This window comes from Saimiri boliviensis, chromosome 7, assembly GCF_048565385.1.
Source record: "Saimiri boliviensis isolate mSaiBol1 chromosome 7, mSaiBol1.pri, whole genome shotgun sequence".
NCBI classification, from domain to species: domain Eukaryota; kingdom Metazoa; phylum Chordata; class Mammalia; order Primates; family Cebidae; genus Saimiri; species Saimiri boliviensis.
This window is the reverse complement of record NC_133455.1, coordinates 60,251,705-60,269,699: the sequence shown is the minus strand read 5'-3', so window position 1 is coordinate 60,269,699 and position 17,995 is coordinate 60,251,705. Positions and strand designations below refer to the sequence as shown.

Sequence of the window (17,995 nt, the reverse complement as noted above, 5' to 3'; positions counted from 1 at the left end):
ATTTTACATATGAAAAAATGTGTTTAGAGAGCTTGAAACTTCCCAAAGTCACTTAGCTTGTTAGAAGTAGACCTGGGATTTTAACTCAGATCTGCCTGCCACTTCAAGCCAATATCCTTAAAATCCTTAATAAACTCTTCATTGCTTACTATGTGCCAGGCTTTGGGAATAGTGTAGTGAATAAGTAAACAAAATAGATATGGTTCTTGTCCTCCCAGAGTTTCTTGTGTAAGAAGAGAGAGGAAAACAAGCTACTATAATACATTGTAATAAATGCTATGAAAGGAAAATGCGGAGTGGAGTGCTATGAGAGCCCAAAAGCAAACCAACTAGATTTGGGTCACAAGGGAGAGATAAGGGGAAATTTCCTAGCCCAAGTGTTGAATAAACTAAGTTAGTTAGATGAAGCCAGTAGGGATGGTGGTAGAAAGTGTGTTACCAGCCAGCCGGACGCAGTGGCTCATGCCTGTTATCCCAGCACTTTGGGAGGACTAGGCAGGCAGATCATTTAAGGTCAGAAGTTTGAGACCAACATGACCACCGTGGTGAAACTGTCTCTAAAATCCAAAAAAAATAGTTGGGTGTGGTGGTGCATGCCTGTAGTCCCAGCTACCCAGGAGGCTGAGGCCAGGGCAATCACTTGAACCTGGGAGGTGCAGGTTGCAGTGAGCCGAGATCACATCATGGCATTTCAGCCTGGGCAAGAGATCAATACTCCATCTGAAAAAAAAAGAAAAAGAAAAAGAAAAAGTGGACATTCATTCTCTCATAACAGTATTGATTTTCCATTTGATCATTCGTTGTGATGAATGTCATTAATATTAATAACTGTTTTTTATTGAGCATGTACTATATGCTAGGCCTTTTACAAACGTCTTATTTTCACATCAACCCTGCATGGTTTGTTAGCAACACATGCACAAAGTAAGATTAACTAATTTGCCCAAAACATTACAGTTATGGCCAGGCATGGTGACTCTCATTTTTAATCCTAGCACTTTGGGAAGCCAAGGTGGGCAGATTGCTTGAGTTCAGGAGTTCGAGATCAACCTGGGCAACATGGCAAAACCCCATCTCTGCAAAAAAAGAAAAAAATACAAAAAATTATCCAGGTGTGGTGGCATGTACCTGTAGTCCCAGCTGCTCAGGGGACTGAGACAGGAGAATGGTTTAAGCCCAGGAGGTGGAGCCTAAAGAGAGCCGTGTTCACACCACTGCACTCCAGCCTGAGTGACAGAGCAAGACCCTATCTCAGAAAAAAGCAAAAGAAAAAGAAATTACTGTTATGGACTAAGCAAGGACTTAAAAACAAGTTTTAGTACATTTAAAAGTTTTTTGAAAGCTGCTTTCCACTATGCCCTACAGCCATCCAGTCTAAGCATAATATGATTCTAGTTCTTTATCATTATTAGATCATTTGCCCTTTGCAGTGGGCATATCCCTTCTAGGTTCTTAACTCAAATATGTATTTTTAAGGAAGATGAAGTTTTGCTCTTCTTAACTTAGAGGGTAGCTTTCTCCCTCCCTTTCCAATAGTCTCAGCCTTTTTATTTATTTATTTTTTCATTCTTTATAGTACTATACTTTTAAGTAGTGCTTACTTTGGTTGTTGTCCTTATTTTCAGGTGTTTTAAGCCTATCAGAAAGTTCCTTATATAGCTGCACAGTAGTATTGAAGCAGATATGAGTCTCAAAGCCTTACTCCTTAGCTGTCTTGCTTTTGAAAAAATATAGAAACTAAAAAGGTTTTTCAGCTTTGGAAAGAGGTCAGTCATTAGCAAGTCAGTTTTCTGCAGTGCATTCTGTGCTATCAATCCATTGTGAACACTGATTATTCAAAGAAATAATAGGTAAATTTAAAATGTTTTAAGTTTAATAGGTTATTAAGATAGATAGCTATTTTATTAATGGCCTGATTTATTACAGTCATTTAAAATATTATTAAATAATAAAGCAGTGTCTAAATAATTTCTCCTAAATGTTCATTTGAGGCAGTAAAGTAATTGTCTATTTTTCCTGTCTTCACTCTTTTTATAGGTATTGATGAAACTGATGGAATTTGGAAAATGAGGCATTAAAGACCTAGAAAAATAATTGCATAGGGTTTTAGGCAATTGGAACAAAATTCATATTGCTGTGTTTAGTAGGAAGCTATCTTATTTTACCTTTATTGAGGCAGAATCTTGTTCCTGTTTGCTGGAGCCACTGGCCACCAGGTGGTGCTTTTTGCCTTCTTTGCAGAATAAAACAACTTGGCTTTTCCTCTGGCTACTGTCAGACATTGACCATCATATTTAGCAAATTAAAATTTTCAATGACAAATATAATGTAGCAAATTAGAACTAATATGAAATTTCTTGCTGTGGTAAATAGCAGCTCAAAGAAGGAAAAGTTTATTACTGAATTTGTTGGTATCCACTGAGCTTTATTATTGTCTACTTTTGTCTCTCTCATTCTTATGCTATGGTGGCAAATAGTTTCTTACAGTTGCCAGCAACTAAGTTCTCAGATTATTTGAGGTCCTCAGTATACAGAACCTTTAGACTTACCCACCTCAGTGCTAAACATTGTATCTTTTATTGGATGCTTATTTCAATGCCTTATCTGAAATCATCTCCTAGAATCTATATGGTTCCACAAAAAAAAGTAACCTTATTTGTAAGATTTCTCTTTTCTCCCTAAAAGTCGTAATAGAAGGATAAAAATATTTTTTTTGAAGTCTCCTTCCGTAGGGTATTTTTCCCTATCATTATCTACTGTTTTTATTACTTTTAGCACTCTGTGTGTCCAGCCAATTCATCCTAACTTCAGGGAATCAGTCTTTTGCAGTTTCTTCATTTTTGTTTTGGTGGCTTTTTAAAAAAGCATTCAGCTTGGTTCCATTGTTTAAGGAGAGCTAACCTTATTTATAATAATTTTAAATTTACATGGTGTACATATATTAAGTTCTAATAACTCACTAAAATTGTTTTTTAAACAAAGAATGCAGTTTTTTCCCTTATGATTGTGGAGTACTTAAACATCTGCACACTTTAATTTTTACTTTAACCAGCTTATATTATCCAAGAAACCAAAATACTTGTAGGATCCAAGAGGCTAGCTGAATGTATTTTAGTAAACACTGAGATAGCAATACTTTATATTGACTGGCTCTAAGTTAATGGGAACTGTAGAAAATTTTGCTCTTACTTTTGATCATTTATACTTGGGTAAGAATCATAGTCATCTCTGTCAGAAGCTGCAGATTCAGGAAAGGTATGAATTGAGCCATTTGAAGGAAGATGAGGCATGATCAGCCCTCAGATCACAAGGCTTAACTTGATAATTTCAAAACATTTAAAAAGTCTGGTGGGAATTTGTAGTATTTTTGTTGGTAGTTAGAGTGGCAATTTTATATTTAGAATTGGCTTTAAATTTTTTATAGAAATAAGTCAGCATAAAGATAAATATTTACTTTTTTCAAAATAGGTAATAAAATAGACTTGGAAAAGGAGAGACATGTTTCCATTCAAGAAGCAGAATCGTAAGTACTGTGACCCTCCCGTTCCCCATTACTCCCCAGTAGAAGTCTTCCTCTTTGTACATTTTGCTTTACTATTTAGGTATTACTCAAATCTCTTAACATGCATTGAGGTATTAGATTCAGTGAAGCATGTTTACATGGTAATTTCTGGACTTGTGGCAATAAAAATATTCTGCTTTTACTTCCCTTTTTGACTTCAGTAAAAAATACGTGTGATATAAAACAAAACTATTATGATCAAACAGTCAGTAAGTCACAAAAACTTTTAAAGTATTTGAGTTCCAAATTAATCTATAAAAATTTCAAGTCTTGTTATACTTGTGTTAGTTAAAATTTGGTTTAATGTATAGGAAAGTTAAATAGCTATATAAACGTAATTTCACTAAACTTGAGTAAATTAATGTCACTAAAACTGTTACTATAAAAAGTTTCAAAAAGCAGTTAAGACAAAATCATGAACAATACTTTACATCAATCACTGATGTTACTTTTTTTTAAGGTATGCAGAATCTGTGGGAGCAAAACATTATCATACTTCAGCCAAACAGAACAAAGGAATTGAGGAACTCTTTCTTGACCTTTGTAAAAGTAAGTATATTCAGATTTAGTTTGTTTAGGAATGGTTTTTATTTTTTACTTTTTAAAAAATAATGTATCTGTTTTATACCAGTGTTACTTTTTTAAGAATTGGTTCTTTTTAAACTATTGACTATTGCTAGAATTTCTAAAGTGCTGTAACTATTTTTTTAAAGCTTAAATATCTACTTTAACCCTATTTCAAGCAGTAATTATGGTTAAGAAATCATATGTATGGTATGGGCCAAACATATAGGTATAACTATTAAAAGTGGAAGGGGAATTTACTTTTTAAAATATATTTAAGATCTGTAACAACCTGTTGCAGTGAATGGACCTCATTCGGACACTGATTTGTCAAACTAATGAACAAGAATGTGAAATAAGATATTTGATGATATTAAGGTATTATTAATTTTTAGGTGTGATTATGGTATTGTGGTCATGCTTTATGAAAGGAGTTTTTATCTTTTAAAGACACATTAAAATAAGGAATAAAATTATGGGTCTGAGATTTGGTTCAAAATAATAGTAGGGAGGCTTAGGGTTATGGATGAAATTGGGTGATGGATTTTCATTATGCTGTATTAATACTTTGTTTGAAAGTTTTCATATTAAGAAGTTTATAGTTTTAAAGAAAAAGGAAAATAACTCCTTTCCTCATATGACCAATATAATGCATATCTGAGTTTATGGACCTTAGACTTTTGAGAATTTGATGAAATCATGGTTTTCTCTCTAGAAGAGAATATTGATGTATGTGTGTGTGTGTGTGTGTGTACATATACACTCACACACTTTGGAATAAATTAGTTTTATGAAACCCTCAAGTCATTCATAATTCTTCTAGAATAGTGATTATCTAACTGATATCCCTGATCAGCAGCATCAATATCACTTGAGAATGTGTCAGAAATGCAATAATTCTTGTGCTCTCCAAGCCTACCAAATCAGAATTTCTAGGGATCGTGCCCAGAATCTGTGTTTTAATAAACTCTTCGTATGGTTCCAATTAACAGTAAAATATAAGAACCAATGTGGTAAATAACCACTTGGAGACCAAATGCATATTTTGATTTGGTAGGTCTGGGATAGATTGAGGTCCTCATTTCTACAAGCACCCAAGTGGTAGTGATGCTAGTCCTCAGGATATCCTCCTTCCCTCCCTTCCTCCCTTCCTCCCTTCCTCCCTTCCTCCCTTCCTCCCTTCCTCCCTCCCTCCCTCCCTCCCTCCCTCCCTTCCTTCCTTCCTTCCTTCCTTCCTTCCTTCCTTCCTTCCTTCCGTCTGTCCATCCATCCGTCCATCCATCCTGCAATGCACTGGGTTAGTGGCTTCCAGATGTTATAGACGTCATGTCTTCAAAGAAAAAAAAAAGGAAAAAACAAACAAAAAAATAAATGTCACGTCTTCAAAACAATTTTTGCATGCTCCACATGTTTATTTAGATGTACAAGTACTAATATGTACATTTAAAAACATACCTAAAAGATAGAAATTTTGAAAAGTTGAGAAAAATAAGTACATACAGAATTTGTAATGTTTTCTTATTTCATCTTTGTGGATTGTCCTACACACCTCAACTTGGAAACCATTGATCAAGAGCAGTCTCTAAACCCACATTTAAGAACCCTTACTCTCTAAGGACCCTCTTTTCTTCTTTCATCTTGTCAGATTTGTGTTTTGGAAATATTTTGTCGCAGTCTGTGTCTTGTATTCCCATTTTTCTTAACTGTGTGTCTTAAAGAGCAGTTTTAAGTTTCAGTGAGGTCCAGTTTATCTATTTTTCTTTTATGATTCATGTTTTATGTCCTACATGAGAACTCTGTGTAAGCCAAAGTCACAAAAGTTTTCCCCATAAAGATTTTTCTTCTGTGTTTCTTCTAGACATTTTGTGTCACATTTTACATTTAACTGTATGATTCATTTTTCGTTGGTTTTTTGCATAAGGTGTTAAGGTATGGGTTAAGTTGTTTTTTTTTTTTTTTTAACTATAGATACGCAGTTCTCTTAATAGTGCTGTTTCTTAAAATACTATTCTTTCTTTGTTTAATAATCTTGGCAAACATGTCAACAATCAAGAGACCACATCTACCGGGGTCTATTTCTGGACTCTGTTTTTTTGTTCCATTGATCTCTGTATTTCTCCTGTCATCATCTCACTGTTTCGATTAGTGTGGCTTTATACTAGTTCTTGAAATCAGATAGTGTGAGTCTTCCAGCTGTATTCTTCGAAATTTCTTCATCTTAAACTCTATTATTCTTCAGATGTCACCGTGGTTGGGAAATTGGCTTGCATCTAAAAGCCCAGTGCTTTGTGAGGCCAAGGCAGCAGGATTGCTTGAGCCCAGAAGTTAGAGACCAGCCTGTGCAACATAGTGAGACCCCCATCTCTACCAAAAAAAAAAAAAAAATCAGCCAGGCATGGTGGCGCATACCTGTAATTCCAGTTTATCAGGAGACTGAGGCAGGAGGATCATTTGAACCCAGGAGTTAGAGACTGCAGTGAGTGATGATCACACCACTGCACATCCAGCCTGGGCATAAAGTGAGACCCTGTGTCTAAAAACTAAAAAATTAAAAAAAAAATGACTTACTTAAACGTATTACATTTCTAGTTGAAGAATAAATCCTGCACCTAAATATTACTTGGAGCAACTTGAATTTTTTTGACGTATTTCTAAGAACACTTGGAAAATCTTAAGGATTTAGATTTTTTGTTTTTGCCCTCCTGGCTCTTTTCAGACAGAGTAAAGAAAGCTTTTCCATTCTTATGTTGTAGATGTAGATGGGAAATAAGCTTTTGTCACTGCAGTGAAGTATGTTATAGAAACTAGAGTGGCTGGGCACAGAGGCATGCACCTGTAGGCCCAGCTACTTGGGAGACTGAGGCAGGAGGGTCACTTGAGCCCAGGATTTCAAGTCTAGCCTAGGTAACACTTGTACACAGACATTCGTTCAGAGCAAAAAAAAATTTTTTTCTTTGTTGATGTCACTGTGGCCATTATACCACTGGATAAATAAGCTTAACTACTTGATACTAGTTCTTGATACTGTTTTTTAAAACATACAGGTGAAGCTATTTTAGTGAGCTGACACAGTGTTCATTATATTTAGTTTATTTGTTGGTCAAAAGTCAGAAATAGCTATCATAGTGTTAACTGAAATTTTAGAAAGAGAAAACACAAAGATTGTGGTCTTAATCATGTTTGCTTTCTCTCTCTCTTAGGGATGATAGAAACAGCACAGGTGGATGAGAGAGCGAAAGGCAATGGCTCTAGTCAACCGGGAACTGCAAGGCGAGGTGTACAGATTATTGATGATGAACCTCAAGCCCAGACCAGTGGTGGAGGGTGCTGTTCTTCTGGATAACTGTTCACGCCTAAGAAATTAAAAGACAGAATAAAACTGTGGATCATTGCCCTCAACATGAAGACTGCCATATTCCAAGTCACATTATTTTACCAATGGAATTATAGAATTAACAGTATTTTAAATTACGTTTATAACACTGCAGAGACCTTAAGTGCTAAACTTAGTGGAGTTTGTGACCAGAGAATTGGCATTTTCTACAAATGTTAACAAAGCAATTACCAATGGCCTTTTTACATATTTTTTTCTTTAATGAGGAATAATATGCATGTAGAAAAGACCTACTTAAAGGCTTCATTTATATTCTTTCAAATCAAATCTTTATTTAATAACTTATATATGTTGTTGGAATGGTTACATTTTTGCAGCCCTTTGTATTTTGTGGTAGTTTGAATTGTATCACTTCTAAACAGCAAACTGTTTGTTTCTGTTTTTGTTTTTAATTAGCAGATATCTGAAGTACTATTTTTGCAGGGTTTGCACAGGCCCATAACTGTCTACTACTTTGATATAATCTGTATACATCCTGTATGCTGAGCTGGTAAAATACATTGTAAATTACATATTAAATATTTTATCTGCTTTTACAAGCGCAAGGTGCAAAAATAAGTACAGTAGTCTCACTGATGACTGTAAAGTGAATTAACATTTGGTGATAATGCCTAAGCTTTTTTGACTCTAAAGATCATAGCTCCCCTTCACTTCTGTCTTAACTTGAACATGGCGTATTTAAATTTTTATACATACTTTACTTGAATTATTGCTGTCGTCATATATTTTTGCCTCTGTGAGTTCATCTGATGATTGAGCAGTAGCATTTGCCTTCTGGTTTTTTTTGTTTGTTTTTATAGAAGAGATGACTTCTGCTGATTTTGCTTTCGAATAGTTACCTTGGAAGAATTTGGGTGGCTCATGTTGAATTTCACTTCTGCAATAGCTTTAGTTTTCTCATAGGCTTTATATGAGATGGTTTCAGTGGTATGAGCAGGAGGAAGAGATCCCAGATAGTAGCCAGTCACCAAGACTCATTCATATAGCATGTAGTTTATGTTCCTGAGGCAGCACTTTTAGATCCTTCGTGAGCAAGTTCTGTTTGTTCATTGCTTGCCAGAGATGAACACAGAATGTTCTTTCATTTTATAAGAACTATCCTGAGTTTCTATGGAAGGAAACATGACATGTAATACATTTATAGTGAACACTGGAAAGATTTATTAAAGAATTATATTTGTGTATACTTTATAAATTAGTCCCTCATTAGATTTTTTTCCTAAGCCTAAGACTGAACTTAAATGTGTTAATTTTAGTAGAATCAGGCACTGCTCACAGAAAGAACACAGATTGTGGAAATTAACATAAATTGTTCTTGTTCTAATATATATATTTTTTCATTTCTGTCATGCTTGGAAAACTAGTAAATGTTATGTCTAAGATAAAATGGAATGGTCCCTGGATTTACTTCTTATAAGAAGCAGTAGTATGTAATAAAGCTGTTAGCATGAGCAATTAAGAGGCTATAAAGAGATTGTAGTTACAAAAGAAATACTGCCATGTTTTTAAGTTAATATCTTAAACCTTCCCAAATGGGTTAAAAGTGGAATGAACTGACACCCTGATGTTATGTTAGAATTTTAACTTTTAACTAGAAGGCATTCTGTGAGCCTTCACTTTACCTTCTTTAATTATTGTCCTTGCTAAACTCAACACAGACCTTTCTGTTAAGTGTTTTTGAGGAAGTTGGGGTGGGAAGAGTCAGGGAGATAAGCTAAAATTGTCTTCTTTTATGGGGTAATTGTACTCTGTAGTCCGTTGGTTTCCTGTGAAGTTAGTATTTATGTGGGGGTGGGGGAAGGCAAGAATCGTACTTAGTTTTTGCCCTCCTGGCTCTTTCAGACAGAGTAAAGAAAGCTTTTCCATTCCTATGTTGTAGATGTAGATGGGAAATAAGCTTTTCTCACTGCAGTGAAGTATGTTATAAAAACTAGAGTAGCTGGGCACAGAGGCATGCACCTGTAGGCCCAGCTACTTGGGAGACTGAGGCAGGAGGGTCACTTGAGCCCAGGATTTCAAGTCCAGCCTAGGTAACACTGAGATCTCCATCTCTAAAAGACAAACTAGTTAGAGATGAAATCGAGCTTTATTTTAAAAAACGTTCTAAAGCCTAATAATTGGAGAGCTACACTTCAGCTTTCAACTTAATTTAATGATACAATAGCTAAGTAGGAACCTCTGCTTCAGAATTCCAGATCATTATTAATAGGGTATAACTATTCTCCATATTTTGTTTTTCATTTTTCTCCTTTGGTTTCTGGTTTATCTTTCTTAACCTCACTTATTTCATCCTGTTTAGTGGGGGCCTGTAATTCAGGCTAATTCAATAGCAACAATAGACAACATGGTATGGCTGCTGTCACTTTAAAACCCAAAAGGTCTTTGGGTAGGAATAGGGTAATGAAAGAGGACCAATCAACTTTGTATATACAAAAGAAAGACAAAGAGATGATAAAATTTTTCTGACGCTTTTTTCATCTAATACATCTTATGCGTTCCTGTTCTGATAATTGTGCTATTAGGAGGAAGACATGAGTTATCACATTGTGTATTAAAAGTAGTAGGTAGGTTGAGCCAGTGTTTTTTTTGAACTAGTAAGCACATACAGTTAACTTGTATAATTAAAAATTGGTTTAAGAGGTGATTTTAAAAACCTGAATATTATGTTAAAAGTATACATTGTTTCTGTAATGAAGATGGGTATTCTACTTCTTGTTTTTCATTGTAATTACAGGGGAAGACTTTTTAAAAATGTATATTGCCGTGCTTTTGGGGTAAGCAGTAATATGAAAAGAAAAAAGCATTATGTTATTGTATGAAATATAAGTGTTCACATTTGTTTTGTCTGGGGTGTTGCCTAAGAATACCCTAAAGCTATCGCTGTTACTACACTGAAATCTTTTTTTTTTTTTAAATAGTAGCCATATGTTACTAAAGTAAGGAAGAAGAGTAATCACTTTTAGATTTTTAGTTATAAAAGATAATATTGGAAAAATAGGAAAGGAGCGTAGGGAGGAATAGAATGGAAGTCAAGTAAATAAAAACCTACAACCTGACAATTTTTAAAATCACTTTGAAAAGTTCATTACTTTTATCAAACAGTTTCTAATTAAGGCAAACTATGCATTATGCCAAATATTAAGAACATTTTAAAAATGGACTGTGGTATGATTTTTTATTATATAATTTGCAGTGTTCTATATTATAAGTGCTACCAGGATTCTAGATCATTGATCATCCATATTCTTCAGATAATATCGTTTACTCTTATAATTACCGCTTACATTATCTCTAAAAGTAGTTTGATCTGTGCCTTTAACTTTTAGAATTTATCTTTTGACTTGTTTACCATTGTAGAGTTTTCAGTTTCCTCCGTGGATACAGTGTGACAAAGAGGGAATACATAATTTGTGACCATTTAAGATGTTGAGATTTTCTAGGAAAGGACATAGATGGTGGTGACCAGCAGGAGCCTCACAACAATGTCAAAAGATACAAAGACTGAGTAGATCCCTAACTACTAAGTTAAAAAATACATTACCTAAGCTTTAGTCGTTAAAAGCTGGAATTCACTGAACTGCATCTACTTGATTTCATCATTTGCATTAATTTTAGTATGTTGCTGTTCTGTTATCTGTAATCGACTATAACAAAGTAATATATTTGGTGTTCTGGACCAAAATTCATGCTACACATATGTCTAACTTTGATGGCCTTTACCTTTTCAAGAAACCAGTTGCAATTTTGAGCAAAATTTTCCTAGTTGTAATATTTTAATAGTGTCATGTAATGGAAAAAATTTAGAAATACTCTGAAGAAAGTTTTCAATTTCAAAGCAGAAATGCTTCTCTTCTAAATAAATACCACTTTAATTGATAGATCTTCAGCAGTGCTTGTGCTATCTAGGATTTATACATTTTTGCTTTTCTGGAAAACTGCTTTTGCATGCTAACCTTTCTACTGCAACATTTTCTCTTCAATAGATGAGTAAACATGGTGAGTTAATGTTACACGGCATACATACCCAGTTAGGACTCTTAAAATATGTTACTCTATTTAGAAGTGTACACGTATTTTCAAATGTATCACATTAAAGCCACAAGTCAAGAGGTGAGGTTGCCTTCTTCAGTGGCCTTTAATCCCACTTCTCACTCTTGATTTTGATTCTTCCTGGCAACTGTATCATCTCTTCGATATCAAGTACTTAAGAAAAAGCTAAGATTTCCTTAAATTTGAGCATGTGTAGAGCAATGGAGAAAGCTGAGGGATAGCAAGGATAAAGTATGATAATGGTGAAAAAAAGTGGTGGTATTTGCTAAACTAGCTCTAGTAGCAAGCTGTTTTAAGGAAATCATAATTAGTACTTCCTAGAAATGTAAAAGTTCCTCATTTTGTATTATGTGAGAAATGTTCTAGGAAAAGAATAAAAAACATATACTGTCAAAGTGCCCTTTGGTAGTGATCCCAAATGGTAGTAACTATTGGTCTCTAATATACTCCTCAAATACCTTTTTACTATGTATTGATATATCTGTTTCCATAAAGAAATACATGTGGGTTTTAAATTTTCACATAAATTGTGTCTTGGCATATGTTTTGCCATTTGTCTTTTCTCTTGCCAACATGTCTAGGAGCTCCTTGGTATATTTAGACTTTTTCATTTCCTCCCACATCTCTATAGAGGTGTCTTGCCTTTTTTTTTTTTTTTTTTAAAGTAACCTCTGACTCCATGAAACCTGAAAAGGAATCTGTTCTGTTAGGTAGATTTCATTCGTATTCGAATTTTTTTTTTTTCTATTTATTTATTTTCGAGACAGTGTCTTTCTCTGTCACCCAGGCTGGAATGCCATGGCTCAATGATCACTGCACCCTTGAACTCCTGGACTCAAGCAATCCTCTTGCCTCAGCCTTCTGAGTAGCTGAAGCTACATGTGTGAGCCACCATGCTTGACTATTTTTTTTATTTTTATTTTTAGTAGAGATTGGGGGTCTTGCTATATTGCAAGACTGGTCTTGAACTCCTGGCCTCAACCAGTCTTCACACTTCAGCCTTCCAAAGTGCTGAGACTACAGATATGAGCCACCATGCCCAGTCAGTATCATAGAATTTAAGTGCAAGCCAATGCTTAGAATCAGGGTCTGCTTTAAGCATATGAATTAGGAAACTAGAAGGCATCTTACAATTCATTTGAAGTTCATTACTTTTGGTTTATGATTGATTAGTATATGAAATCTAGGAGTTAACTTTAGCAGATTCTTTACTCAATATGTTTTTATTGGCGGGAAGAAGGAAAAGGAGGAAAGGTATAGTTGATGGGGGAAAGTACAAGATAAACTAAAATGTCTTTATATAACTTTGACAGTAATTCCCATAACACAGGCATGATGCTACTACAAAAATTCAAACTTGTGTCTGATCTGTGCCTTTAATATAGAGTAAAAACAAAAGTCCCTTTTTAGATCTTTCTTCTCTTACCATCCCACATCCCTTTTTAGAGGTAACCATTGTTAAGAGTTTGGTCTGTGTTTTACAGTTTTACATTTATATTTGGCTTTTGTAAATTTTCCATTCCCTGAATGGAACTTCTACCCTATATCAAGTTCCACCCTCAACTGACCAACTTACCAAGGTAAACTAGAATCATACTTCTTTTTCTAGAACTTTTTTTGGAAACAGGGTCTAGCTTTGTCACACAGACTAGAATGCAGTAGCGTGATCATAGCTTATTGCAGCTGAGGAGCTTGGACTTACACGTTGCCTGGGCTTAAGCAATCCTCCCGCCTCAAACTTCCTAGTAGCTGGGATTACAGGTGTATACCACCACCACGCCTAGCTAACTTTTTTGCTTTTTTTCTGGAGACGCTCTCACTTTTTGCCCAGGCTGGTTTTGAACTAGTTTTAAAGCAATCCTCCTGCCTTGGCCTCTTGGTGCTTGGATGACAGTCATGAGCCACCATGCCCACCCTAGAATCATAATTTTCTAAAGCAAGTTAAATCAGCAGTGATAGTTCCGGAACTAGAAGTTAACTATTTACCGGACTTTTAAGATGGAAGTTCATCATAAAGCTTAAAGAAAAACTATAGCAGTCTGGGAAAGTAAAATCAAACTCTTGAATGCTATCCTCTGTGGAAATAGGGTTGGGAAAGAGCAACATGCAAGTCCAAGCTCCTTAATACACGTATAACTGGGTTGGGCTCATCCTCTTGGTGTATTTTCCTACTTGGGGAGCATTGCAGTGTTCAACAATTTATAGGAGCTTCTCTGCACTGTCAAGGCTATAGCTTAGCATACGTGTGCTATGACAAGGTTAAGTGCATGCCCCAGAACGAACACATTTATTCATGTTTGACTTTAAATGAAAATTTGGAAGGCAAGTTAAGCACATATGTGAGCTTAAGCAATTTAATAATAATTATTGTTTCTGTATTGTCTTTTAAAAATTTTGAAACACTCAGCTTTTTATGACTTCGATCGATTTCACTCATTTGTTGAGTGGTGCCCGGTGCACAAACTGTTGTGTGCCTAGTGTACATACATGGGAGAACCAGATAACCAAAGGCCTTCCTTTGTCATTGGAACTTAAAGATAAGGAGGTGATATCTGTTGCCTATAGTCCAAGACATAAGTAATTTATCTGGGGATATAAGGTCACCCGTGCATGCATGTTCGCATTCTGTATTTGATCAGATATGTGCCAGCCAAACTTTTGGAGTGAGGTAATTAGAATGACAGTAGTTAAAGCTCACAGTGAATTTGAGGTAAACCTGGAAAGAATGTTTTTGAATCTTGCAAATAATACATTTTCAAGCCAGACTAAAATTGAATAACTTATTTTCTAGCTTCGAGGGGGTAATTAAGTGATTCTCTAACCCAAATTACTTTTCCAAATTCTGTGGTAGCAGTGAATAAGATGCCTTTTGCTTATTTAGACAACTGCCATTTTGGTTTGGTTTGGTTTGGTTTTGCGGTGATTTTTTTAACCTAGAAAAAGTACAATTTAAAAAGCAATGATATTGTTTTCTTTGCCTCTGACAGATGTGGTCTTGCCACCACACAGTAAGCCGGAACACAATCCATTCCCGAGTCGTAGTTGGATAGTTTGTATGATTCTAAATGCACTCTCCAATTTGAGAGTGGGGGTGCTTTTTATCCCACCTGAAATTGAAGATATAGGTCAGAAAGGTAGCCAAATGAATATGAATGGTAGCCATATGTAGAATATGAATATGAAAGGTAGCCAAATTTTCTAAACACCTTTTCAGTGTCTTTTTAGGATATTTTTGATAGTACAGTATAATAAAGTTAAATTATCTAGTCCTCCTGGAACTTCTGGGGAGAAAATAGAGCAAAACCATATATATATATATATATATATATATATATATATATATATACACACACACACACACACACACACACACACACACACATATATTTTAAACTATCCCATTAGTTGGTTATAGACAAGTAACTTTACTTGAATTTGTATTAGTTCACAAAAGGTGAGTAAATGTAGTGATTTAATGAATTCTTCAAAATGTAAAAGTCCTGTAAAGGAAAAGCTAGAGGACGTGACACGAGTTAATTCCTCCCCATCAAAAGATCTTAACCAGTAGTAATGGCATAAGAAATTTACTGATGTGAAAGATACAATTTTGGGTGAACTTTGTTGAAGATGGTCAGATACTGCATAGTTAAAGGAAGGAGATGGTAGATTTGAGGTTCTAGGTTCTAGGCTAATAAATAATTTACTAAATGCTTATCTTTGGTATGTTGCCTTGAGGCTGACATTTGACAGTTCTTATTCTTCAACATTTGGTTTTCTGCTTGGCCAAGACTAAAGCTGGTCCTTTCCAATCAAAAATGTTAAAAGCTAGCCAGGTGCCATGGCTCATGCCTGTAATCCCAGCATTTTGGGAGGCTGAGGTGGATGGATGGATCCTTTAAACCCAGGAGTTCAAGACCACCGTGGACAATATGGTGAAACCCCGTCTTTATAAAAAAATATATACAAAAATTAGCCAGGTGTGGTGGTGTGTGCCTGTAGTTTCAGCTACTCAGGAGGCTGAGATGGGAGGATTGCTTGAACCTGGGAGTTAGAGGATGCAATGAGCTGAGGTCACACCACTGAACTCCAGCCTGGACGACAGAATGAGACCCTCTCTCAAAACAAAACTTGTGGCCAGGCGTGGTGGCTCACATCTGTAATCCTAGCACTTTGGGAGGCTGAGGCAGGCAGATCACCTGAGGTCAGGAGTTAGAAACCCTGTTTCTACTAAAAAAATTAAAAAAAAAAAAATTAGCTGGCCATGGTGGTGGGCGCCTGTAATCCCAGCTACTTGGGAGGCTAAGGCAGGAGAATTGCTTGAACCCAGGAGACGGAGGTTGCAGTGAGCCAGTACAGTGCCACTGCACTTCAGCCTGGGCAACAGGCTGAAGTGAGACACCGTCTCAAATTTTAAAAAAAGTTAAAAGTTGTTAACTGGATGTAGAATTATTTGCAAAGTAATCACCTTGTGTAAGCAATTCTCATCTATGGAATGTTTGACAGGAATAAGATTATTAAAATTGGGTGGAATTTTTTTAAATATGGAACTAACAGCTAAAGCTTAATTCAGTGTTGATTGAGACCACCAATCTGGCAGGTGTCTTTTATTTGTCCTTTTCTATTGATAATGAATCCTAGGAATCTGGATAGATTTCATTAGAGAAATAAAAATGAGTAAGATTTGTGATTCAGAACATTAAAAGTTAAGAATCCATAAATAGCCACTTAAAAAATATTGTCAAAGCATCATGCTATTTGTAGTGGTGCTTAAAAAAGAAGCAGAAGCAGCTGTTCTAAGACAAGCACTGCTTGAAAACAAAACAAAACCTTGTATTTAATAAAATAGAGAAATGTGGGGATGTATCTAGCAAAAAAATGCTTTCTACTGACATTATTTAAAGTCAGCTTAAACATCAGTAGAGGCGGTTAGGATTGTTTCTATGACCTCTAGTCACTAATTTAACTAATTTAAAGTTAACTAATACCTCTTTCAGAGTTGGCCAAAAGAAAAAAATAAAAAAGCCTTTATCCACGATCAGTAAATTATAAATTATACAGAAGCTTCCAACTACCTGGTGTTTGTATGAAGAATTCAAATTTTTCACATGCCATAATTTTTAGTAATGCTGTCCTTGAATTCACTTACATCTCTGCTCTGGTTTTTTGAAGCTCATTAGGGTGATGCCTGTCATCTTTTGGGAACCCTGGAACTGAAGAACTGGAGCTGTTCACCACCATTTTTTGCTACACTGTTGAAAACTGAGTAGAATTTAGTGTCCAAAAATCCTTAGTCTCTGATGGAATATTTTTTAATATATGTGAAGTTTTTTGCTTATTCGGTTTTTCCAGATAATTTTGCTGTTTTTGCTTTTTATTTATTTGCAACTGAAATTGCATGTGCCAGTTATTTAATTTAATACATCTAATGGGAGATTCAAAGCAAATCATTAAAACTACGATATAACCCCAAATGAAATTTTATGACATTTTAATATACATACTTGCCAAGAAATGCTGAAAAGAGCCTCTCTGCAAATGCCTGTTGGGGCACTCTGAGAATTAAACAGGAAATGAACAGGAAAAGAGACAAAGCATAGAATAGCTGTGTGGTATACACACAGACAACATAAAATCCAAGAAAGATAAGGTCCAAGGAAGAAATGGCTATTGAAGCAGAGAAAGAACCTCATTTTGAGATTTGAGAATAGCTTTAGAGTTACTGTTGGGATAGTGTCTTGTGTCCCTGTAAGGGAACTCCACAAATTTTACCCATTTTACTGGACAGTTTTAAGAGCTACCCTTTATCTGTACTTTACTTAATTTTCATCTTATTTCTAGCTTTTGCTTCATCTTATGAAAGATTAATTTAGAGATTAGAATTTTTACATTTGCAAATAGCCTGAGGAAGAAAAATATGCTTTATCAAAGCGGAACTTCTGATTTTCTGTAATATTAAGATGGACATGTGACTGGCTTATCCTTCTTATCTAGAAAACTGGTGTAATTTGGAAATATGTTAACAAGAGATCCCTGACTATAAAGTAAGACTTATTTTCTTGTATAGTTTGTAGCATTTAATCTTCTGTCTGAATGGTTGGTTTGGATCTACCAGATTTTAAGCTCTGCTGGTCATTTGTCCCCCTCATGTTGTACCTAATATGTGTGTAGTTTTTAAGTGAAATCATACATAATTTCAAGATAACTGCTAGAGACAATGTATGACTATCACCAAGAACATTTAAACAAACCTGATGACTAAAAACTTTAATTTGGCTTACAATTTCATATGTAAATCCAAGAAAAAAATTTGAAAGCTAACAGGCCGGTTTTGTTTGGAAAAAAGTATGTGACATGTTAAAGATTTGTGAGAGGAAGAAAGCATTAGATGCTAGAAAGGGATAGAATTGATTAATCTCTTTTTAGAA

General features: G+C 35.1%; 1 protein-coding gene across 1 annotated transcript in view; it reads left to right on the top strand.

The window, feature by feature from the left end:
- The window catches only part of RAB21 (RAB21, member RAS oncogene family), a 32,129-nt gene extending 24,405 nt beyond the window's left edge, over positions 1 to 7,724 (top strand). Inside the window, exons 5-7 of the mRNA XM_010338497.3 lie at positions 3,469 to 3,523; positions 4,023 to 4,111; positions 7,327 to 7,724. Coding sequence (XP_010336799.3) covers positions 3,469 to 3,523; positions 4,023 to 4,111; positions 7,327 to 7,469 — 287 coding nt within the window. The 3' untranslated portion in view covers positions 7,470 to 7,724. The remainder of the gene's footprint in view (positions 1 to 3,468; positions 3,524 to 4,022; positions 4,112 to 7,326) is intronic.
- Positions 7,725 to 17,995: the final 10,271 nt, after the last annotated feature.